Source organism: Arachis hypogaea, chromosome 14 (assembly GCF_003086295.3).
Source record: "Arachis hypogaea cultivar Tifrunner chromosome 14, arahy.Tifrunner.gnm2.J5K5, whole genome shotgun sequence".
NCBI classification, from domain to species: domain Eukaryota; kingdom Viridiplantae; phylum Streptophyta; class Magnoliopsida; order Fabales; family Fabaceae; genus Arachis; species Arachis hypogaea.
In genome coordinates, this window is record NC_092049.1 from 21877864 (window position 1) to 21904076 (window position 26213).

General features: G+C 35.9%; 2 protein-coding genes and 1 long non-coding RNA gene across 4 annotated transcripts; 2 read left to right on the plus strand and 1 right to left on the minus strand.

Annotated features, from left to right (window-relative positions):
* Positions 1-280: 280 nt before the first annotated feature.
* LOC112740321 (uncharacterized) lies at positions 281-886 on the plus strand. Its single transcript, XR_003171089.2, has 3 exons — positions 281-388; positions 688-732; positions 833-886. It is a non-coding gene; the product is annotated as an uncharacterized lncRNA (long non-coding RNA).
* A 10139-nt stretch (positions 887-11025) lies between these two features.
* On the minus strand, positions 11026-13546 carry LOC112742401 (protein FAR1-RELATED SEQUENCE 5-like). Its single transcript, XM_025791640.1, has 5 exons — positions 13402-13546; positions 12331-12422; positions 12144-12209; positions 11737-12089; positions 11026-11683 (listed from the first exon to the last, which is right to left on the minus strand). The coding sequence occupies exons 1-5, from the start codon at positions 13544-13546 to the stop codon at positions 11026-11028; spliced, it is 1314 nt and encodes a 437-aa protein (XP_025647425.1).
* Positions 13547-14071: 525 nt separating this feature from the next.
* On the plus strand, positions 14072-20196 carry LOC112741809 (cellulose synthase A catalytic subunit 4 [UDP-forming]). 2 transcript variants are annotated; one of them, XM_025790925.3, is made up of 12 exons: positions 14072-14432; positions 15019-15220; positions 15355-15473; positions 15791-15857; positions 15957-16104; positions 16292-16904; positions 16973-17110; positions 17242-17367; positions 17450-17662; positions 17738-18259; positions 18681-19031; positions 19368-20196. In XM_025790925.3, exons 1-12 carry the CDS (start codon positions 14379-14381, stop codon positions 19947-19949), a joined length of 3135 nt encoding a protein of 1044 aa, XP_025646710.1. In that variant the 5' UTR covers positions 14072-14378; the 3' UTR covers positions 19950-20196. The 2 variants fall into 2 exon arrangements, with proteins under 2 accessions (XP_025646710.1, XP_072070025.1); XM_072213924.1 differs by having other exon boundaries at positions 18681-18922.
* The last annotated feature ends 6017 nt before the right edge of the window (positions 20197-26213 follow it).

Sequence of the window (26213 nt, forward strand, 5' to 3'; positions counted from 1 at the left end):
TGTGCTATTATGGTTGTTCCCTGCAGAAAGTTAGAGTTTCCAGTTAGATTTGTGTGTCAAAGTATTAATTAAGTTGTTTCTTAGTGTGTTTTTCACAAAATACTGGATTTCTATTTGTGGGGTTTTATTTTTAATTTTTTTAAGTCGTGGAATAACTAAGAAAATAGGGTTAATGTATTTGATGGTAGGTTGGTGGATTAACCACTGATGTTTACTCAATTTAATTTAATTTAAATTTAATTTATTGTTTGAATTGATTAAAATGAGCTCTGTTGTTTGATGTGATGGTTGGGTTTTTGATGTATGGCAGGAAGTTGCAGCACTCTCCGTGGAGCCTTGTGAAAGCGAAACAATTATTGTCACTGTTTTTGAGATTAAAAAAACAGAGGTTCTGGCCCTGAACTGCTCGGCTCTGAATTATAAGTTAGGAATATTTTTCTAAGGTCAACTTGTATTGCCTTGTGGCAGGGATTTATGAGATTAAAAATCTGGATTCTTCAATGTTTAAATTTTAAAATGAACATCAACATGAGCATGAGCTTGTCATGGTGTCATCTTTTGTTATGAGTTGTTTATAGTTGTAGCTTTTTATTCCTTTGAAGTAATTAATAATAATTTTGAATAGTATAAATATTTATCACGAAAAATGAATTTTACTAATGATTTTTCCTTTTTGCATGGATTCAGATACCAGCTTATATAGAAAGAGAAAGGGAATATCGATTTTTGGCTGTGAGTAGCTCCTTTTTTTCTTCTTCTTACTTGATTCGGTGACAAAATCCAACTTGTCAACTGTTCAATTATAATTTGATATATTTTTCCTCTGTCTCAGGTTTTTCCTGAATCACTGGATGGGGAGCCTTTTACCAATCCAGCAGTATGTGACTCAAACCTTACATCTTTAGTAATCTTTTATTATCTTAAGTAACAGTGATAATGCAAACCATCTTTTTGAAAAAAAATCATACATATACATATTCATTTTAACTATTCAATCAAATTATTCTCTATAACTTATGCTTCATTCCCTCGCCATTATAGTAGTATGGTAAATTCAGATTAGCAGTATCTACTATATATCCCACTATCCTCAACAAACACCTCTCTTTTAACTACTATTCAAATTCTCCATGCTTTTTGCTTACTATGTGTCAAGTGTGAACAATAATTAACAATAAATTATACTGTACCACTAATTTTGGAATGTAGATCTTATTCTTTCATAATAAAAATTAATATATATCTATACATCATTTACCATCAGGATATTTTCTAGGTAAATTAATTGCACTGAAAACATATGGTTCCAGAGCTGAAAATATAACTGTTTTAGAATGTTTAAACTACAGTGATGTGCCTAATTGTTAGTGTCACACAATGATTGGCTATGCTATGCTTATAATTTAAGAGATGTATATTAACCACGGTAACCAACTCTGTGATGAACTATTTATTAGAGTTCTTTACATGAATTAATCAATACATCTGTGATGAAAATTCTGGCTTATTTATTTCTTCATCCTGTTGTTTGTATATGGAGATATCAAAGTGTCTACCATGCTTGTGGATTTAAACTTCTAGTTTAGTCTGATTGATAGTTTACAGCTGAGAAATTCCAAAAAGAGGACAATACTTATGCTAAATTTTGATTATTTAAGTTTTACAGCTAAGATATTTTTTCATATACAAACTTTTCAATCAAATGTCTCAGTTGGCAATGATTAGAGAAAGTGATCTAATTTTTCATGCCAGTTTTTGTGTATAGCTTTCACTTTTCAGTATCTGATTAGTGATTATAGCTGGTCTAGCTCAGATTTTATGCATTTCCGTATATTTAGTTCTGTAAATGCAATATTATTAGTATAACTTACAAGTTATATAGTTACAAAGTGATATCTCATTTGAGGCTCATGTCAACCAACCTATCCTCATTTGACACGTGGATGATAATTCCTGCTTACTTGGCATTCTGAGGTACGTTCTTGCATTGAATGGATTCTCAACTGTCAGCCTTATCTTTCATTGTGTATAGTCTCTGAAAATCAATGAAATTAAATCATTAACATGCACAATTAAATTCAATGCAGATCAAGACTTCCCTTCAGATATTGATATTACAACGTGAGACTGACAAGGTAACTATTAACTTGATCATAACTGTTAAAACAGACCACATACTACAGAATTGTGTAGTTACTTTAAAAACTAATTATAGTTCTATTCGAGTCACTGAGTTAGGGTTATGTCGCACTGTTTCTAAGGTTTTGAAATTAGTAGAATATTTAAATAGAAGTAAGCCTCTGCACTGCTGGTTGTAGGTCATGGCTCCTCGGGTCAAGGGTAAAGGTGTCAAGGGTCATAGAGGTTCTCGCACCACTGCCGCAGCCGCTATTTCAACCACCTCCACCTCTTCTGGGACTTCGGTTGTGCCAGATTTTCAGTCAGGACCACTTAGCCAGCAACCGTATTTGATGGTACCTAATCTAGGCTACACGGGTCTTCCTCCACCAAGTTGGCCTACTCCAGGATGTATGGGTCCCCCTCCTCCACCCCCTCCTCCAATTTCGATTCCTCCTCCGCTTCACAATTCCAGTCTATTAGTTGATTCAGAGACACCTGGAAGCTCTAGTACATCTCCTCCATCAGAGACTGCATCAGTTCCTAATAGTGTCACAAAAGAAAGATTGGTTCCTGATGAAAAAACAAGGTAAAATTTGGATCTCTCCATAACTAATTTAGTATATTATTTTTCTCTATAAATTTTATTATGCTATATGACATGCATATGCTTCATGTGTCTGCTTCTTCTTTAAGTCATTACCACCGTCTTCCTCCTCCTCCTCCTAACTAAATTAAATAAAGATGTCCCAAAAGACCGAAACAATTAGTTTCCTAACTTGTCAATTCTTTATGAAATTATCAGTTGGTTACCTTTTCCTCCTGGTTCTCAGAAGATTACAGAGATTATCAAGAAACGATATGATAAACCGTACAAAAAGTTTGGAGATGTCCCTCTTCCGACAAAGAAGCTTTGGTTTAAGGAGTGGAAGGTAAAAGTGTTGGATTATTTATAATGATTGAATAACTTGTTCTTTCTTTTTTAATCATAACTTGTCTTTAATCATAACTTGATTGAATATTGTCCATGTGATTTGAATCTTATAAGTAGCAACTTGATGAGTATGTGCAGAGCCACTTTCTTTATTGATGATGATGATGATGAGTTTTTCTGGAGGGCTTTCAAGTATAGGACAAGTAAGCGATTTAGCCAAATGATGTCTGATATCCGTGAGGGTGTGGATACAACCCACGAATGGCTAATTCCTGCTTACAAAAAGGTGTTGGAAAGGTACTGGGAAACAGATGAGAAATGGAAAAATATAAGGAAAAAAGCAAGGGAGAATCGAGCGTCACTCTTAGGTGGTTCTGTCTATTGCGGTGGTTCTATTCCATTAAGCTCAACTATAGAGAGGATGGTAATATAATTTAAGTGGATTTAGATCTTATTTAATAGACATCTATTTATGTAAAATTTTTCTTATTTTGTGTTTTATGTGGAACAGAAGAAGCAGTTGGGCCGTACACCAACCCACGAGGAGGTCTTCAAAGAAACCCACACACTTAAGAGTGACAAGTCTAAATGGGTGGACAAGCGCTCTCAAGACACTCATGTGAGATATAGCATAAATATCAAATTAATGACTCGCTGCCACTTGAATATTTATATGCCCTTTTGTTTTTCTGGTCATGTTTTCCACGGTTTATACTTCCCTCTCACAATTGCTTAATTTAATTAGGTCACAAAGGAGAAGCTAATTACCTGATTTATACTTACCTGGTCATGTTTTCCTTTCTTTTTATAGTGCCTTTATCTTCTTTCCTTTCTTGTTCCATTTTGCTCTTTCTGTTTATTTGATAATAAGTATGAATTATTAGTCATGTGTATATGGTAAGTACTAACAGTGTACTAGTTAATTAATTAGTAGTATATTGGGTAATAATCAAGAATATGACAGTGGTAGTGCATGGTTCAGTGAAACTGACAGGAAACTCACCAATCTCTTATGTTGGTTAGGCTTGATTTGTTGAATAATCAAGATTGTATTAAAGAAAAGGGTTAGTGCAGTTAGGACCTAATCTGTTATGTTGGTTAGGCTTGATTTGTTGACCAACTCACCAACTCTATTTTGATATCTCTCACACACACACAGATATATATATATATATATATATATATATATATATATATATATATATATATATATATATATATATATATATATTTGCTGCACTGTGATATGCATGGCTATTTGTCTTAATAATAATAATATAATTGATATAACCATTGTGCAACAGGAGAAGTTTATAAAAAAGTTAGCAGAAGTTCAGGCCCAACATGCCGAGGCTCAAGCACAAGGAATGGAGCTACAACCAATTGATGAAGATTTGATTTCGGAGGAAGTGTGTGGTGGGCAAAAGAAGAATCGAGTTTACGGAAAATGGCCATTCTTTTCTAACTCTATCAAGTCTGGAACCACTTCTGCCAATTCTGTATCTGGAAGAGCACCAAGAAATCAAAATTCTGTTCCTGATTTGCGAGAACAGATTCATAATCTCAATGAAGAGCTTTTTCAGCGTGTTACTCAACAAATAGATGAGTGTATTAGTAAGTTGTTAGATACACGCTTGGCTCCTTTGGAAAAGACTCAAAAGAAGTTAGAAAAGTTGGAACAGGCAATTGGAAAGGCCAAGAAGGAAAAGCTGAAACAAAAGAAATGGAATGAGGCTTATGTTAGCTATTATGAGAAGGTTAGAGCGTCAAATAGTTATAGTGCAGTTCCACTACCACTGCCACCACCGCCACCCTCAATGTCTTCGGATGAGGACTATGATGATGATGAGGATGAAGATGACACTGAAGACTATAGCTGATAGTTTTAGCATGGTTGAACAATATACTAGGAATTATAGTTGATGATCAATACATTTTGTTTATATTTTGAATTATATTGACTTGCTTGTTTATAGTACTTTTCTTTTAGTTTGATAATACGATGAATGCTTATTTTTTGAAATATTATAAATATTCGAATATAAATTAGATAAAAATTTGTATTAAATTTATATTTATTTTGTATGAAAATAAGTTTATTTTATAATTAGAAAAAGTAAAAAAAATTTTATTTTACCTTACAGACGGATTTACAGACGAATTTTCTGTCTGTAATCATGATTTTCCAAAGTTTAAATTACAGACGGAAAATCTGTCGAAAAATTCGTCTGTAATTACAGACGGAGAATCCATCTGAAAATCTGTCTGTAATTACAGACGGAAAATCCGTCTGAAAATCCGTTTGTAATTACAGACGAAAAATCCGTCTGTAAGTTTGTCGCCTTCAGGAAATAGAGGGAGAATTTACAGAGGGAATATCCGTCGGTAACTAGTAAAAATCCGTTGGTAATTTTCCGACGGAAAAAAATTCTTCGGTAAATAATTTCCGACGGGGCTTTTACAGAGGGACAAAATCCGTCAGTAATTTCGTCGGTAACCAAAAATCCGTCTGTAATAAAGACTAAATCTGTCTGTAAATCTGTCTGTATTTATCCATTTTCTAGTTGTGGGTTATTACCTTGTCTTTGTTGGGTGTCCACAAAATGCAAAGTATAATTAAGGCGGATTCTTCGATGTAGAATGAGAGACAATTTCACACCTGTAGAAATGCGCTGGAGAGATTGGATGTGCAACAAGTGTCCAAGGCGGGGACAACGTCTAACAGTCGAAAAAGGGACTTGTCTATAGTCTCTCATGTGATGGGGTATGTTAGTTTAGATTAGTTAGTTATTAATGTTTGGAAACTATAGCTAATTAGTGTGGGTTAATTAGTGGGCTTATACGTAGGCCTTATTCTAGTGCAGGTGAGGAGATTCTTTTTTTTGGAAGTAGTTAAGGAGTTTTTAAACAATCAGCTCAATTAATTTATTGTTTTGTTGGACGTTTGTATTCTTGATATATGATTGGGCACTAGGTCCAAGTGTTTTTGAAAATTATTTAATAGTGTCATGACCGTGTTTTTAAATAATGAAAAAAAGATTGGGCTAAAGCCTAATAACTTACCAAGAAAATATGACAACATAACTTTTATATAACTTTGTGAGAGCTTGATTAGATAAAATGAGTTGATTTTATCTGTAGAATTTGACATTTTTTTATTAAGTAGATACGTTGATTTATTTGTATTGTCAACAACTAATAATAATTTTAGAAAATAAAATGAAATAAAAATATAGAGATAAGACTTTGATTGATTTTTGTGCATATTGTTGAAACAATTATGTAAATTTTTGTATAAAATTGTGAATCTAACGTATAATGAATTTGTTCCGGTTTAAATGTATTTGAGGTGACTTTTGTCGATGATAAAATTCTGGTGTATTTTCTTTTGGGAGAAAATTATTGAATTGGATTATGAGATTTTATCCATTAAAAAAATACCGCTAATTTTTATGCACTTATATGTAGCTATGTTGAATATATTAATTTCGTAGTGTATAAATCATAATTAGTAGTCTAAGTTAAAAAATTAGCCGTTAAAAGAAAGGAAATGAAAGAAGTTGTAGTTGATAATGTATTTTTGAAGGTGATTAAGATGGAATTTTGAAAATTAGGATTTTGATATTAGGTTTCATATTTAGGGTTTAGAGTTTAAGATTTTGGACTATGGCAAAGGATTCCGGTTTAAGTGATTCAAAATGACGATGGATCATAAACTATATAGTATGATGCCCAAAAACAAAACCAACAGCCATAGACTAGTATGCATACCACTCGGTTATGAACTTAATTTAGAAAAGATATGTTTATAATTCTATATAAGAAGCAGTATTTAATGCATTACTAGACTTGTCAATTATTAATGTTTTCGTTCATTCTAATTATGTTAATTGTGAATCATTCCAAAGGTAAAACACTCGAATAAACCAAATACATGCCAAAATTAAGCGAATTATCCAAAGCCAAAAACGTTACGTTGATGGCCCGAAGCATGTACCTTGTTAATTCGAGTTAGACGAATTCGACTTTCACGTTAGTGGAGTAAATGGAATTGAGTTGAATCGATTTACATAGGAATGTTGTGTTAACCATAAATCGAATGGAGCGTAGGCGAATTAGGTAAACTCAGAATAAATCGTGTCAGACATATTCGATTTACACGAATCATAGTTGTAAAAATCGAACCGGACCGATGGGTTCGTCCAGAAAACCACCGAATCGGTTACTCGTTGGACAGTTTAAGGAAGAAAACCGGTGTGAACCGGTAAGAACCGGATCAAACTGGTCAAAACTGATGAGAACCGACGAAAATCGGTCTGCTTGAAAATTTTTTTAAAATGTCTCCACCAGGTCTTGAACCAAGAACCTTGGAGCAAAAACAACCTCCACTTGCCACTCAGCCATTGCACTTCCAAGTACAATATTTGACAAATACTAATTATATAGTATACATAAATATCTAATTTAATTTAATTTTTATTTTTTCTATTTTTCAAATTAATTATATTTGAATTATATACCATTATTAATATAAATATAAATTTTACTAAAAATTTATTAATTTACTTGATCTATTTTATTGCTAGTATTGTGATTAACGTTATTTGTTTTGATATTAATGTTAAAATCTACTGATATACTGATATTATAGTTAGATGATAGGCTTTGTGAATTAATTATTTTTTTATTGTGTCAAATTAAAATACTACTGTAGTATTACTGATAAATTTTATGGTTTTTTTTATATTAGTTATTTTTAGAAGTTGAGACTTGATTCTTCATAAAATGTTAGTGAAGATATGTATTTCAAATTTTAATTTTAAGTTTTAAACTATTTTATATTTTATATTTACGTGAGACCGGTTTTATCAGTGTAACGAGTGATTTATCGGTTGAACAAATAAATCAGTGAATTAGTAGTTTGATCGGTTCGATCACCGGTTTAATTCTGACAACTATGACACGAATGAACAATTAAATGAAATAAGCCAATTCGATTTATAAAGATGGTGGCTTTGGTAAATCGAATACAACATTGTCGACTTAATATGCACGTAGCCATAAATCTTGCAAAAAAAATGTATATTATAAGAAAATTATAATAACAAAATTATAACCCTTGTCGGAGAAGGTAAATAAGAAATTATAAGTAAAAATTTTATGTTACAACTCTTTCCATAATAACAAAATTGATAATAACTATATATATATATATATATATATATATATATATATATATTATCTTATGTGTTATTTATATTTTAATAAATATATATTAATTTTTATTATAAACAAGATATTTAAAAATTATCAAGTTTTATATATTTTTTTATAGATTAATAAATAGATATTAATTTTTATTATGAAAAGACTACCAACATATATAAATAGATTTATGTTTACTAAAAATTAAAATTAAAGTATTAAAAATGAAATATAATTATGTTATATTAGTAACTATTAAATATAGTTATGTTATATTAATAAATATAAATAATATATAATCATTATGTACTTAAGCAAGTAAATGAGTATATAGGAGTTATTTTGTAGTCTCAATGTTAATTTATATGTTTTGAATTTTCTTTTAATAATATGTATGCAGCAGGCATATTAGGTAGTCAAAGTGTTTAGAGGTGTGCAGTATCTCTCCATATTTCCAAGGTATTGGCATCATGAAGGCTTGCCTTTTTTCAAAAAGGCTTTTCTAGACTCGTTGGACTCCACACCGAGTTTTCACATCAACATTGAATACTTTTGTGTGAGATACTGAAGCTGGATTATATAGTCACTGGGGTGCCTAGATTTGCCGTTGAACAATCATCAAAGAATTCACATCACAGAGTGAGCAAGAATGGAAGGTGGCCGATATCAATACTACGCGGTGAGGAGGGGGCATGTTCCTGACATATATGGCACATGGTTAGAGTGCAAGCGTCAGGTAACCGGGTTTAAGAACAACGACTACAAGGGTTTCAAAGACTTGGATGAGGCTAAGGCGTGGCTTGGTGGCGTTGCAGAAGTAGCAGATTTTGGAGGGGAGCCTCAACAGATTGCTATCGAGGCAGGGGAGCAACATCAACAGGGAGACCTCGGGCAAGACCTTCCGAATCTGATTCAACTTCCGGTGTATGGAAGCCCGCCGTCCCATGAAACTGAAGACACCCGTGGGAGCTTGTCAAGTAGTCTGGACGTTCGCGGTGGCAGCTGCGACTCGTATGCCTTAGGAGGTCTGTGAATAATTGATTTAGAAAGCTTTTGTTAGCTTTTAGAGTATGATTGGTTTGAGGGATTAAGGAAATGAATTTGTTTTCTTATGCAGGTGGTGTCGAAGGCGTGTGATGAAGGAGGGACCTTTCTTGAACATGGAGGATATGGAGTTGTTGCTAATGCGTGCATGCTCATCCCTTAGCATCGGGGCTCCCATTTTCGTATGCCAAGAGCACAGGTCTAGTGAGGAGGCCGTTCGCTTTGCGTTCATCGTGGTTCTGCCTTATAACAGCAGGGGTCTGGAGCTCGTTGCACACGGACCCACTTCAGCAAATGTGCGAGTGGCTCGTCAGGAAGTATCATTTGCAATGTTGGAGAAAATGGTAGCAGCAATTGGATATAGCATATGCGACTACAACTACCGCACAGTTGCCCGCATGCAAGAACGCTGGAGAGAGATTCAGGATGCCAGTCTAGCTCCCATGGCACAACGGATTCGTCTTCTAGAAGAGGAAAATGCTGATCTTCAGCATCAGGTTGAGACGATAAATGAAATGCTGGAAGAGTAGTGGTACATTTTACAATTTAGGTTTGCGTCTGAGGTATGTGTACTTAGGATAGTGGCTATTGAAGGTTAAGGTTTTTACTCTAGTTGAATATGTTGTTACTTTAGGATAAATTAGGGTAAGTTCTGGTTGCTAACATTTCTAGCATTGGGGTGAGTATCTCTGGTGGAGTAGTATGCATTCATGTTGAAGTTGAATGTAACATGGATATGTATATTCTAGTTATGATGAATATGGTGGATGATTAAGAAAATGAAGGTTTGATTTCCATTTCTGAATCAGTATTTGAATATTGGTAGAAACACTAACAATGTGGTTTTGTTGTTAATTTTATGGTATTGGGGTCTTGATTTTTTGCTTCTTCCTGTTGACGTCCGGCAAGCGCCGAGTGGGTACGTTGTTATTTGGTAGGAACACAGGTGGAATAAGCTAAGTAGTTGTAAATAATGGTTAAATATTTAGTTGATAAGATTACTCAATATTTTGATTTAAAGTGAACCCAATTCTATTAATTAATGGTTAATTTGAAATCAAATTTGTGATTCTTTGACCATTTTAACAAAATAGGTGGTGATTAGTGTATTTTAGCTGTGAAGCCGTGGATAAAGGGGTCGGGGAAGAAGTTGCCAATGCCCTAAAAGAATATAAACTTGTAATTTGCTTTTGAAAAATAAATATTTAATATAAGTGTTCGCAGCCATCAACCATGTCGAATCAATCTATCAAGTAGCATGACAGATAGTAGTGGTAAGGATTAGGGTGAGTGGCTCGGTGACCACCTCGTGACTCGTAACAAATCTTGCAACAGAAGATTACCATCAAAAGAAGGGAGAAATTTTGTTGGTCCTCAATGGTTGGGCCTTCGGTTGCATTTCATTCCCTTTGTGCAAAGCAAGACATATCCTAGTGAAAGAAAGGAATTGACACCTGGGTTAATAAAGTCACTTGTCCCATTGTACTGGTAGTAGGAACACCCCAGTAATCGTCCTAAGTTCCATTTGGCGCGTAAAGTTGGATTCCTGAGGGATGAAAATGGGTGATCAAAAGAATGGCATTGGTGAAGCTCCAGGATCAACTGAAGTTCCTCCGAACTTTGCATCGGTGGAGGCATCCGTGTTAGATGAGATTGTGAGGTATGTCTTTGTTTTCCATGTCGACATATGCATAGCCATGTGAAGGGTTCATGTTTGAAGGTACTCAGTCATTTGTAGATGCCAAGTCCCTGAACATCTGCTCGTTCCCATTAGATGTAACATTCTTTTGTAGATGCCAAGCACATAGGCGATGGGTAGCACTAGGAAAAACTTCCGTAACTGTGGCAATAATGGCATCATCGCCGTCTGTGACTACAACAGATGGCAATTTATTACACATCACCTCAAGGAGATTTTCTAGCATCCACTTGTACGAAGAAATCGTCTCGTCCAACACTAACCCGAACCCGAAGATCGTCGTCTGTTTGTGGTTGTTTGCACCCGAGAATATTACAAGCGGTCTCCTGTACTTGTTCTTTTTGTACGTCGAATCGAATGCGAGGACATCACTAAAGTGTTGGTAATCAACTCTGCTCATTCCATCGGCCCAAAACAAGTTGGCCAACATACCCTCCTTAGTCAGGTTATACCTCGCCATTGCCATGGGGTCCACAGAAGCCTTTCCCTTCAAATAGACAATGGCAGAATTTGCGTCCCCATCTGCGATCTTAGCGCGCTTAGTCCGGTCAAGGTAGTTATAAGCATCCTTCTTTGTGAAACCCAATAGTGAATACCCCCGGCAATCCTTGCCATGTACCCAAGTATCTTTGACGTAGGTAGCCCATAACTTTACATACCATCTAGCTAATCCTTTGCCGCACCTGAAACCCGACGGAACTTTGGAATCAAGTGTACCATACACCTAGCTACTAACTCATGGTTGTGCTCGAGGATGACTTTCCGGACCTTCCAGTTTGAACTATCTTTGTCAAGATATATCGACAACTTAGCCTGGCAGTTCGTTCGTGTCTCAGGCTTATGACATCTTTTTCTATCTAATCTATTATAGTGCTTTTCATCCCTTAACCCAGCTCTGTTGCAAAAGAATCTCCTCCTAATTACATTTCCGTCATCATCCTTCCCATAGTCTCCCTTGCGTACTGCAAACCCATGGCACTTTCCAAACCTCATATAGAATTCATAAGCACGCTCCTCCGTTCTGAAAACCTTGTTCTCTATTTCAGCTGCGGTAAGACCAAATACATCTCCATAATCCGACACGTCATCCTGCCCACTTGGATCTAATTACTCAACATCAAATTCATCAGCATCTGAACTGACTACGTCACCAACACAATCGCTTTCATCCTCCATGTAGAATTTCTCGCTATGACCAGTGTATTCCATCTGATAAAAAAAATTAATCAGCAAATAACTCGTCATCTAATTTCCTCGTGCTCCCTAATGTATTACAAGTCCGATCCGTATGAAAAGAATATTGATACTACTTAATACTTCAATGACACACATTACAAATCCCTCTGGCGGTACTAGGCACATTCACACTGATAAGTATCACTCCACAAATACAACCACTCCTAACTTTGCATCCACCAGATACTTCATCGCAGATACCAAATTAAATAACAATTAGTCAAAATTCACATAACACTACCATGACTACATAAAACAAGTGGTGTAATAGATTTTTTAAGTTAAATTCCCAAAGCCTAATATCACCGATTTCAGTTTATCACAAGTCACAAATCATCTACTGAATACTTACATAAACTATCATGATGTTGTATTTCGTTTGGAACAAGTTGTTCTGATTTTCACTCTTATATATATTCTTTTCATTAAACGTCAACAACATTTCAATTTTGCTCTTATTTTTTACTTCATGATAACAAAGATAAGCTTATCATGTTAAATTACGTTGAACTAAATGAATTCCAACTATGAAATAAAAAATAATACAAACAAATAATTTTATACTATTTTATTCATTTTAATATTTCATAAAAAAAATATTTTTCAACTAAATTATAAAAACCATAAACAACATGTCTCACCAAAAATAAAAAAATGATAACTAGTTAACCCTTATCAATTTTCAACAATACTTTATATCTGTATTTCTTCACAAGCAGTCATATAGCTCTAAAATCAGAGGTATAAATAGCAACTAAGAATTCGTTCACACACTCATACCTTTAACACTGTCAATTTTACACCGATGGCACGCAGATCTCCCGTAAATCTAACGCGTTAACCAGCCAACCTCCCTAAACCCTATACCGACAACCATCAAAGAAAGGGCAACTCCACTGCACTTGATATAGTTACCTCTTCTCAAATAACTCTACTCCAAGGGGTCCGACACTCACAGTGGAAAAACCCTTATAGAAAAAAACCCCAATTGAATTTCTTTCTCCAATTCATCTTTTTCTTTACATATTTTTTGCCTTCTCCTATAAGATTTTATTCTAACTCCTGTAAATCACATAGCCCACCAAAACTTAGCCCTTCAATATTTTAAGAAACATTCAACATGTGCAAAAAAGGCCCATGTTCAACTAATACTAATTATCCTTACTTAGTCTAATTACACAATCTGATAATGTTTCCAGATCACGTGGAGGGAGTTGCATTTCCTGAATTGAGAGGACGCCTTTCTTGCAGCAGGTCACATCTGCTCCTTCACTCACACACTTGTCGCACGTTGCACCTGTCCACGCCATTTCTACACGTGTAGAAGCCACATCAATTTCTACACGAGAGATTTTGCCATTAATTAATTGTGTAATCTTCAATTTGAATTATTTCTATAGAATTACTTTCTTTCACAACGTGCACTATGTTATATAATTTTATAAATTTGCACATATTATTCATAGGATAAAATAAAGAAATTAATTATAAACATAACTATATCATTATTAAAAAAAATTCATAAGTTATTTTAAATTTTTTCTTCATATCTTTACTATTCCTAATAACTAACAGACAATTTTTTTTTAATGAACAAAATATTTATATTTTTTATCTAATAACAAAAGAAAATATACATAAAAATTTTTTCAATCACTTATGATTTATGTTTCACAAACATGACCATATATGATACCGACCTCAACCCAACTATCTGATGAAATTTGAATTGTGTTGGACTATTTTTAGCAAAAAAATGGTAACTTCTTATTCACAATGACATAAAAGTGGGAAAAAAATGAATATAAGTAGTGAGAAATTTTAAAAAAGATAGTGAGAAATTTTCATTGATGATGATCTGCTTAAGAATGCTTTGATTCCAAGCAAGCAGAGAAAAAATTAACAAAATGGGAAAAGGCTTTGACACCTATAATAAATATCCATCTCTTACGTCTCTTAATTTAAAAGCTTTAAACCAACGACTCCCCAACTCATCGTTTGGTACAAACTCATGCTCATGCATCCACAACTAGTGAGTGACTATGATGTTTCGCTCCCTCAAACCCACCATTTCTTATATACTCATTTTTCACCGTTCTCTCTTCCCAATCCTCCTCTCAAATTTTTTGGCTTTTAATTGCCATGGCTGGCTTCATTACTGGCTCCAATTCTCATCACTCCCCTCACTCTGATGAGGTATGTATCTTTTCATCTTGCATTGATCCCAATCACATGCTTTAATTCTTACTCTTCATTTCTTTTTTGAGTTTAATTTTGATATAAAGAGTTTTATACGATTATCCAATTATATTCATGTGTTTAGATGATTTTTTAGGTAGTGAATTTAAAAATGATTTACTTTTTATTATGGATTTAATTTTGATGCACTGTCAGTATAAAACGGTTTTACATATGTATCCAATCACATAACGTCATATTAGCAAAAATAATTACTTTTTATATTGACCGCGTAACTAGTCATCCAAGAGAATGGTTATGATTGCACAACTGTATAAAACTTTATTCTGTCACTACATCAAAATTAAACTCTTTTATTATTTGTTAATACATAATTGTAACCTTCAATGAAAATTAAATTTTCTCTTCAATCATATTTTATCTATATGGTTATCTACTTTTAACTTCACATAAAGTTAATTGCATGTGAGTCTTTGCCATAAAAAAAATATGCTGCATCATTCTGGCTCTGTAGTAATGTTAATATGATCTTGGTTGGTTTCTGAATTCTTGTGCATGTCTTTTTACGTATGATGTCTTGCAGCACAAGTCTCCAAGCAACGAGGCCGTACCGTCAAAAGCATGTCGAATTTGCGGCGATGAGATCGGACAGAAGGAAGATGGAGAGGTGTTCAGGGCATGCCAAGTTTGTGCATTCCCTGTATGCCAGCCCTGCTATGAATATGAGAGGAGTGAAGGGAACCAGTGCTGCCCTCAATGCAACACTCGCTATAAGCGCCAAAAAGGTTATTAGCCTTTAATTTGTGGTATCAATATCATCATCATAGATATAAAAACAAATAAAAGGACTTGGTTTTTGTTGATGAAAAAATATTAGGCTAAATGTTTTTTTTTTTTTTTTTTTGTTAATTCTGTGCAGGTTGTCCTAGAGTTATTGGAGATGAGGAGGAGAATTTTGATGCAGAGGATTTTGATGATGAGTTTCAGATTAAGAACCATTCTGATGATGCTGATGCAAAACTTGCTTCTAATCATGGAGTAAGACAACATCATCATCATTCATCACTGACAAATTAGCTTATGATTTGAGATTTTATTTATTTATTGTTCCCACAAATTAGTTTCTGAATTTTGGTTTGTTGGTTTTTCAAATTGATGAGTTTTTTAGTCTAAACCGATGACTCGACTTGAACCAAACCGAACCAATCCAATATTTGATCATATTAGTTTGGTTTAGATTTGTTGAGAAAAGATTTGTTTACTATGACACTATCAAAACTAACCTGATTACACCCCTATGATTTATTGAGTAATAAGTAATTGAAGTGAATATGAAACTGTTGTGAATGTTACAGGAAAATGGAGACTACAATCAACAGAAATTGAATCCAAATGGCCAAGCTTTCTTTTCAGCAGGAAGCGGTAAACAATTACAAAATTGTCCATGATTGATGATTTTTCTTAGTAGGATGTTCTCTTTTGTTTTATATATCTTTTCTGATTTGGTTTACTGTTTTATAGTTGCTGGCAAGGATATTGAAGGAGACAAAGAATTTTATAGCAATGAAGAATGGCAAGAAAGAGTAGAGAAATGGAAAGTAAGGCAAGAGAAGAAAGGTTTGCTAAACAAAGAGGAAGAAAAAGAACAAGCTGAAGATGATGATTACCTGTAAGTGATTTCTTAAGCTGCTTCTTCCTTTGAATTGGACAAAACAAGTCCCTGTAAGATTTGAATTCTACGTTCATTTGTGGCTAAAACATTTCTATCTTGTATCAAAACAGAACCAAAGTATTAATAGAATCTAGCATATGGTTAAGTCTTTGCAATGTAACAAATTTTGATACAAATGTTGCAGTTTGGCGGAAGCGAGGCAACCACTATGGCGCAAGGTTCCAATAGCTTCAAGCCTAATCAACCCATATCGCATAGTGATTGTGATGAGGCTGGTGATCCTAGCATTCTTTTTCAGATTTCGGATCTTAACTCCGGCCTATGATGCATATCCCTTGTGGCTTATCTCTGTGATATGTGAGATATGGTTTGCAATGTCATGGATCCTTGATCAGTTCCCAAAGTGGTTCCCCATCACGCGCGAGACTTACTTGGACCGGTTGTCCATAAGGTTCGAGCGTGAAGGGGAGCCAAACCAACTGTGCCCTGTTGATGTGTTTGTGAGTACTGTGGATCCTCTGAAGGAGCCACCAATCATAACAGCAAACACTGTTCTTTCAATCCTCTCTGTTGACTATCCTGTTGAGAAGGTGTGCTGCTATGTCTCGGACGATGGTGCTTCCATGCTCCTCTTTGATTCGTTGGCCGAAACTGCCGAGTTTGCAAGAAGATGGGTTCCATTCTGCAAAAAGTATAAGATCGAGCCAAGGGCTCCTGAGTTCTATTTCTCTGAGAAGATTGATTACTTGAAGGACAAGGTTCAGCCTACATTCGTTAAGGAGCGAAGAGCCATGAAGGTAACTCTTGAGTTTCATTACCTTGGATATGAAGAAAGGACACAAGATTTTGTATTTGATTTTTGCAGAGAGAATATGAAGAATTCAAAGTGAAAATCAATGCCTTGGTGGCAAAGGCTCAGAAGAAACCAGAAGATGGATGGGTGATGCAAGATGGAACTCCATGGCCGGGAAACAACACTCGCGATCATCCGGGAATGATTCAGGTATATATTTCTTCTTTTCTGTAGTTTTCATCATCTTATGATTAAGGAGCAAGCAAAAGATGAAAAGAAACACCTTCCATTTTGAGGAATGTGACATATCCATTGAGTTAGACCCTCTTGGTTCTTTGCAGGTATATTTGGGTACTGCTGGTGCACTAGACGTGGAAGGCAAGGAACTGCCGCGACTCGTGTATATTTCGCGTGAGAAACGGCCTGGCTATCCACACCACAAGAAAGCTGGTGCCATGAATGCTTTGGTATATGCATTGTTTATTAATACTTTCAATTCTTGCATGAAAACATATTTATAACCCTGCCATTGTTGGGTATCCTCTCAAGGTTCGAGTTTCTGCTGTTCTTACAAATGCACCTTTCATGCTGAATCTGGATTGTGATCACTACATCAATAACAGCAAGGCTTTAAGAGAGGCTATGTGCTTCTTGATGGACCCCCAGCTTGGGAAGAAGCTCTGTTATGTCCAATTTCCACAAAGATTCGACGGTATTGATCGCCATGATAGATATGCTAATCGAAACACTGTGTTCTTTGATGTAAGTCTCATTCTTTCTAACCATCATGCATACTATGTTTCAATAACTAACCTTTAATGTTGCTTTTCATCATAGATCAATATGAAAGGACTAGATGGGATTCAAGGTCCGGTTTATGTTGGTACTGGAACTGTGTTTAACAGGCAAGCATTGTACGGCTATGATCCACCGGTATCCGAGAAGAGGCCCAAGATGACTTGTGACTGTTGGCCATCATGGTGTTGCTTTTGCTGCGGCGGTTCCAGGAAATCCAAGTCAAAAAAGAAATCAGGAGCAGGAAGTGGTCTCTTAGGTGCATTATACACCAAGAAGAAGAAGAAAATGATGGGAAAAAATTATGTTAGAAAGGGTTCTGGCTCCATGTTTGATCTTGAAGAGATTGAAGAAGGTCTTGAAGGCTATGAGGAGCTAGAGAAGTCATCTCTCATGTCACAGAAAAACTTTGAGAAGCGATTCGGGCAATCGCCGGTTTTCATTGCTTCCACTTTGATGGAGAATGGAGGACTACCTGAAGGCACCAATTCTCAAGCATTGGTTAAGGAGGCCATTCATGTTATAAGCTGTGGCTATGAAGAGAAGACTGACTGGGGCAAAGAGGTAATGCCTTCAGTTACATTTATTTCCCATTCTGCTTTCTGCTTAATGAATTTCTCAAAAACATGAAAGATATCAAGAACCATTTGAACTTTTCTGTATAAAACAAAGAGTTTAATTTTGATGCTATAAAATATTTTTCACAATTATCCAATTACATATGTTCTTTTTTATGATTATTCATGAGGTCGATATAAAAAGTAGTCATTGTTGCTAATATGATATCATGTAATTTATCAAAATCAAAATAGAATTCTAAAAGAAAGAATACATAGATACTTTTTTTTTTATCTTCGTTTTCCAACAAATTTATTCTTCCAATATCTTTGTATTTCTGTTTTAAGACGGTTACCAAACTCAACCAAAGTTTTATGATTGCTAAATCTTTCAAGCCACGCCTTGACGAATTTGTTTTGTACTACAGATTGGATGGATTTATGGGTCAGTGACAGAAGATATTTTGACTGGATTCAAGATGCATTGTAGAGGATGGAAATCAGTGTATTGCATGCCAAAGAGGGCAGCTTTCAAGGGATCTGCACCAATAAATCTATCAGATAGGTTGCACCAAGTTCTGAGGTGGGCTCTTGGTTCGGTTGAGATTTGCCTAAGTCGCCATTGTCCATTATGGTATGGCTATGGAGGAAAGTTGAAGTACTTAGAGAGGTTGGCTTACACTAACACCATTGTTTATCCATTCACTTCCATTCCTTTGCTTGCATATTGCACAATACCAGCTGTTTGTCTCTTGACCGGGAAATTCATCATCCCCACTGTAAGTTGGTACTAATTAAGTGCTCAACATTTCAACGAGTCATCATTTGCTTTCGAAAAACAAACAAGATTGTTTTCACTTTTTACTGTTAACACAATCACGAAAGAATTTAATTTTAGTGCACTGTCAGTGTAAAGCAGTCGCATCCAATTGCTATCTTTTACATTGACTACATGAATGGTCATGAAAAAGAACAAATGTGATTGGATGATTATGTAAGATATTTTATACTGTTGATGCATCAATAGTGAAAATAGAAAACACTGGAATCAAAACAGAAGTTTGCTAATGCTGCTATGAGATTTGTGTCTCCTAAATGTTTTTTACTTAATGCAGCTGACCAACCTTGCTAGTGTATGGTTCATGGCCCTATTTATCTCCATCATCTTAACCGGTGTCCTCGAGCTCCGGTGGAGTGGCGTTACCATAGAAGACTGGTGGCGAAACGAGCAATTCTGGGTGATCGGAGGCGTATCGGCCCACCTTTTCGCCGTATTCCAAGGACTTCTGAAAGTCCTTGCCGGAGTAGACACCAACTTCACTGTCACAGCAAAAGCAGCAGACGATACAGAATTCGGAGAGCTGTATATGTTCAAATGGACAACACTTCTCATCCCACCAACCACTCTCATAATCTTGAACATTGTTGGAGTTGTAGCTGGTGTGTCTGATGCAATCAACAATGGATATGGATCATGGGGTCCCTTGTTTGGGAAGCTATTCTTTGCATTTTGGGTCATTGTTCACTTATATCCTTTCCTCAAAGGTCTCATGGGGAAACAAAACAGAACTCCTACTATTGTGGTTCTTTGGTCAATTCTTTTGGCTTCTATTTTCTCATTGATTTGGGTTAGGATTGATCCTTTCTTGCCAAAGCAAACAGGTCCAATACTCAAACAATGTGGTGTAGAATGCTAATAATAAGGCTGCATGTGTTTTCTTTTACTTGTGCTTCCAAAAGCCATTTGATGAGTAATGCATGGAACTTTTTGTAATAATAATGTTTCTATTTTGTTACTGATATTTTTTGTATTTGAAATTCTGGGAAGTGTTATCTGTGTATATACTACTGTATAGGGTTATGCATGGTTGGAATATGTACAATTGAATCTGTTGTTTCAGAGATTGTCACTGATATGGAAAAAACTGAAGATTTTTTGGGGTACTTAATAATTTCTATCTAATGGGACTTGATTTTATTTTTCACTAATACCAAATACGTATCTCTACAATAGTTAATTGATAGCTAATTTTTTTTTTTTTTATTTGTCTGGTATGGTTGATATTGATCAGGAGGTCGGATAACTATAGTCAATTGCTATCTACGATGGTTTGGCATTTTGTTAAGTGTTGATTTTATATGTATTCAATGAATTTTTTTTTTGGTGTCTACTATGTATTCAATGAATATTGTCAAATGAATAATAACAACAACAATAATAATATTGGTTTGACTAGAAGAAAATAATAACGCTTTTTAATTTACATATTGTACCGTAGCTGGTGTATGAGAAGGATATGGGGGTAGGAGGTGTGTAACCAAGTTGTGGTGTCAGGGGAAAGGGAGTCGGACCCTCCGAGTTCAAGCCACAAAACGCACGGTCCGACTCCAGTGCATGTGGCTCAGGTTGCTGAGGAACTCGGACCCTCCGAGTTGGATGAGCTTCACGTACCGTCCGATTTTCGGTGGACCAATCGCACGGTCCGAGTTGGTTCAACAATGGACACGCGTTGCTTCCCCGCTGTGTCCCTAAACGGTGCCCCTCATGAAGACAGAAAGAAAAATGACCTCTCTCACCATCCGAATCCACATTTCACTCCCACTAACCTTTCACCCTCACAGCCTTCTTCTTTCTTTCTCTGAGTTTTGCATGGTGGAAGAGCAACAACAATGCCAAAAAAATACAAAGTTAAAGATGTTGATCGATCTGAGTTTCATATTATTCATTATCTCAGTGATCCTGATTATGTAAGTATTTTTTTAATTTTTTAATTTTTTAAATTTTTTAATATTTATAATGATTAAAATATAAAATTTGAATATTATGATTGTTGTTAGACACAGTTGAAGAATATAAATAGAATGATTATGACTAATTTATGAATATTAGTTAGATTATTTTAAAATATTTTTAACAGATTAATAATTATATTTATCATGATAAAAAAAATTTTTATGATTATATTGTTGTTAGACATGCACTTGAAGAACATAAATGGAATGATTATGACTAATTTTGATTGTTTGTTAGATTTGTTTAAAATTATTTTACAGATTATTAGTTATATAAATCATGATTAGAAAATTTGTTATGATTATGTTGTTGTTAGACGTGTAGTTAAAGGATATAAATAGAATGGTTATGACTAATTTTTAAATATTTATTAGGTTTTATTTAAATTTTTTTACAGATTATTAATTATATATATATATATATCATGATAAGGAAATTTTTTATGATTATGTTGTTGTTGTTGTTTAGTTTTGTGTTTTTGGGTGTAGTAGTAAGTAGTAGATAATGTAAATTTTTAATAAATTTATTTATTTTTAGTATAATTATTATTTGTAAGCCAATGTTATTTAAATGTGTTTTTAATAAATTAAGTATAACTGTTATCAATTTTGGTTAAATGTTATTATTATTGTGATAAAGTGTTAATGCTGAGTTGATTAGAAAGGTTATTTTAATTAAGCCATGTTAGATATTTCTTTATGAGAATATTTAAATAATCTTAATTGTAGTAATTATTATTAGCAAGTTAATTGTTACCGTTGTTAGAATATGAATGATGGCATATAGAGATTATTAATATTTTGTATTGCAGGGGAAAAAATTTTTAACAAAAGAGTAATTAACGTTCGATATTATTGTGGATGTTGTAATATTGTTGAGATTTATGATTAGGAATATATGTATTTGTAATGAGTTTCATTAGCAGTTATGAATAATTTTGAGGATTAATTAAATAAATTTAGAAGTTACAAGAATTAGTTGTATAAGGATTCAGTCAAATGATTGATGATGGTAAGTTAGTAATTCTTAATAATTTGAGTAGTAATTTGTTATGTTTTTTTTGTAGAAATCAAGAATGTTGACATGTAACCATCCACTTCCTCCGGATCGGTATAACGAAAGGGTGGAGGATCATTTGCGAATTACCGGGTTCTATCATGCATCTCAAATTGGGATAGTGCAGTGTCAAAAAGTATTGGTAAATGCTCTAATTGAACGTTGGCACCCAGAGACACATACGTTTCACCTTCCCATTGGTGAATGTGCTGTGACACTTGAAGATGTAGCTCTGATTCTTGGTCTTCCCACAGATGGTCTTCCAGTCACAGGGATGACAATGAGCAGTTTTGAAGCGTTGGAGGCGGAGTGCTTGATTCAATTTGGAGTTGCACCACCTAAGTCGGATTGTAGAGGTAGTTGCATAAAACTTACCTGGCTGCGGAATCTAAAAGAAAATTTACAGTTGATTGATGATATCAGTATACAGAGGTATGTGAGGTGCCATATTATGTTGTTGATCGGGACGATCTTGTTTGGGGATAAGTCTGGGGCAGGAGTGCATTGGAAATATCTACCCTTGCTACGTGATTTTGTTAGTATTGGTCAGTATAGTTGGGGAGCGGCGTGCCTAGCACATCTCTACAGGGCATTATGCCGGGCATCCCGTTTTAACTGCAAGGAAATAGATGGTCCACTAATACTTCTACTCTGTTGGACTTGGATCAGGCTGCCATATCTATCGCCGCTACCTAGGGAACCTCGAAGTTTTCCGCTAACAAACAGGTAATAATTTGTTTCAATGTACCCGTATCTTGATATTTAAGATTCATTTAATGCTAGTTGAGTTAATTGAGTATATCATATTAGGTGGCGGAACTGGGAGCGTGGTGACCGGCGATATAGATATCTGAAGTTAGGTCACTTTAGGAAGGCATTTGACGAACTTCAGGAAGGGTAGGTATGTTTTAATTAAAGTAGTTTTAGTTTTCGGTTTAGGGTCTGAGACATAATTATACAGCATTGTTACTGTAATTGTCGTTATGGACTGTGATCATGAGGTTCCTTTATTTTTTCCAGTTTGTTTGGGTTGCTTATGCTGTGGATCGCGTGGATCCAAACATCATTCCTCCTGAAATCTACATGCAGTCGGTTGTTTGGAGCGCTACAGTTTCGTTGGTATCATTTGAATGTATCGAGTGGCATGCTACCGATAGGTTTAGGCGACAGTTTGATTTTGTTCAGGGACAACCTAGTCAGGAGCGGAATCTAGAGAAGGCGCATGGAGAAACCCTGAAGGGTCCCAAGAATCTTAATTGGGCCACGGAACTGAGTCATTCAAATTGGGTGATGCATTGGTCAAACAGGTATAACTACGTTCTATCTGAGCTTCCCATGCCTTCACATCATCTACTAGATAGTTACATGCATTGGTACCGATCAAAATATGGGGACCACTTGAACTTGTCAAATCTTGTGGGTCAAGATAATGATGAAGGTGATCAGGATATGGATGAAGGTGATCAGGATTTGGATGAGGATAATCAGGATACCGATGAGGGTAGTCAGGATATGGATCATGACAATGAAGGACAAGAGCCACATTCGCCGCATATATTACCTCCAAACCCGATTCCAGAAGAACAACCTCAGTCCTCAAGCCAGTATGTACCTCAGCCACATTTCCCCCCATCAGTTCCAATAACTCAACAATATTGGGGAACCTCACAGTTTGAAACATGAGAAGGAGGTTCTTTTAGCCAGTTGCTTGGGTTGATGTCTGTAGATCCTGGACTATCACAATATGGACATCAGCCTGAGTTCATGGCAGGTAGGTATTCATTGGATGCGAGGTATCCGGGCCATACCTCATCGGTTGCTTCTGGAGGGTTTGTGTCGGTTGACTCTAGTAGGAGTGACGGTGGACGCGGAGCTTTTTTTAGTTAGAACCCTAACCGTGTTTCGATGGGACTCATTGAGGAAAATGCTAACACACTCGGACAAGAGACAGGTGAGTATCTAGTAGATGACCCGGATGCCGAGGAGGAGCATGAGGATGATGAAATAGAGGAGTTCGAAGAGGATGAGGAATCTCGTAATGATGGTATTATGTTTTGTATTTTACTTTACATGTTCGATTGCTTATTTATTTTTTGTTCCTAACTGGCATCTCTGTTTGACTTTTAGTAAATGATATGTGGTATATGTCTTGCTTTGATTACCTTATGCACTACATTTAATTGTTTTTTATAAATTGTATACAGGTCAGGCACGCACTCCGGATGAAACCTCCAAAGGGTACAATCTGAGGATTGACCCACCACGTCGCAGCGCTAGTCGATACACTCCATCTGTGTTCAAGAAGGCGGCGAAGAAGTGCAAGAATTTTGTCAAGGATGTGAAGTGGGCCATGAGAAAGTAGTTGTGGTTTAAATTATTTATTTAAGTTGTAATCACCTGGACTGTGTTTATACTAATTTGTATCTATTGGACAATTTGAATTAATGAGAAGGACTTTGGTAACATTTATATTGTATGTTTATAGTATTTAATCACCACGGACCCTATTCAGGTATTATTGATCTTGACTACGTATTAAGCTACAGGTATTGTATATGTACTGAATGTCAAAATTGGTCCGGACTGGCAGGTTCTATTAGGAAACATTTGGATCGGACCGGCCGGTTCAACCAGGAGACTTGTGAAAAGGACCGGCCGGTTCAATCATGATAGATTTTAACCGAACCGGCCAGTTCAATTGAATAACCAGTGGATCCGGACCGGCCGGTTCAATTAGAAAACCTCTGACCCGGACCGGCTGCTTCAATTACAAGACCTGTGATGCGAAGAAGCCAGTTCAATCAAGAAAAATGTGACGCGGACCGGCAAGTGCAACCAGAATATCTTTGCACTGGACCGGCCGGTTCATTCAGAAAAAACTGAATGAACCGAACTGGCCGGTTCAACCAGAAAACCTAATAACCAGACCGGTTGGGTCAACCAGGAAAACTGTGACGCGAACCTGTCGGTTCAACAAGTACGCAGATTATAATATATTGTTGTGATACGTATCCGTTTTATGTTTTAACACATACATCTGGCATACATTAAAATAAGAACAACTGAAGAACGTTACAACATAAAAACCGTTTTGAAATAAAAACAAATTAAAAACGTTATACAATATTACACATGTCAGGTCAAGTTACCTCAAAAGGAGAACCCATGCCATACTAGTGACGTTCTACACCTACCACAATGTGAACCTACTGAGCATCTCCGTCGGCATTTGTACCAGCTGACCGACTGCATCTACTACGACTGTGTCCCTTGGCTCCACATAGCGTACATCGCCTAGGACGACGTAACATTCGCGTGTCCATCTCATTCAAGAAGCGCGTCATCCTCGGGCGCCCTTTCGAGACACGTCTCAGATACGGATTCGGTACGTAGCGAGGACCGTTGTATGCAGGCTATGTCGTCGGGTTACCTAGTGGCCTAAATCTTGCTCGGTACACCCGCCGAACTTGGTCCATCTTATACACATCATGCACATACAGTTTCCAATCCAGTCGCTGGTTGGCGCAACATGCGAACACATGTCTGCAGGGGATCCGGTCCACTGACAAACCCCAATTTGACGGTTTGTTTTGCCTTGGATTTAGAACATTTTGATAACCTTTTGTCACATTTAGCCTAAGAATTAGCATGGCTTTGTTATCTCTTCCATGATTGTGCTTAAGTGTAGAAACATGCTTTTTAAGCCTTATTTTGGTGAATTCTAATTTCTGTTTGATTCCATACAATGCCTTGATGTGTTTGCTAGTAATTTCAGGGTTGAAATAGGCTAGGCATGGATCAAAGGAAGCAAGGAAGGAAGCATACAAGTGGAGAGAAGCATAAAAAGTCAAAGAAGCAAAGTCAGCCATGCACGCGCACGCGCACAAGGCGCTCGCGCGCACATTGCAGAACCGACCAGGGACGCGCACGCGTACCATGCGCGCACGCGCCGATGCTGGCACATGACCTCATTAATGTAACACGTGCCTGGCGATTTGAGAGGGTTTCTGAACCCATTTTTGGCGCCAAATTGCCAAGGGAAAGGAATAAAAGGATGAAGGATTAAGGAGGAGGCATATATAAATCATTCATGACTTAGGATCATAGAGCA

Coding starts and splice junctions, on each gene's coding strand:
- LOC112742401 (XM_025791640.1), bottom strand. CDS start 13,546: ATGGCGTGGACAGGTGCAACGTGCGACAAGTGTGTGAGTGAAGGAGCA. Junction 12,423..13,401: donor AGATTGTGTAATTAGACTAA/GTAAGGATAATT, acceptor TCTGCGATGAAG/TATCTGGTGGATGCAAAGTT. Junction 12,210..12,330: donor CCGCCAGAGGGATTTGTAAT/GTGTGTCATTGA, acceptor TTTTTTTATCAG/ATGGAATACACTGGTCATAG.
- LOC112741809 (XM_025790925.3), top strand. CDS start 14,379: ATGGCTGGCTTCATTACTGGCTCCAATTCTCATCACTCCCCTCACTCT. Junction 17,368..17,449: donor CTGGTGCCATGAATGCTTTG/GTATATGCATTG, acceptor TATCCTCTCAAG/GTTCGAGTTTCTGCTGTTCT. Junction 17,663..17,737: donor GAAACACTGTGTTCTTTGAT/GTAAGTCTCATT, acceptor TTTTCATCATAG/ATCAATATGAAAGGACTAGA.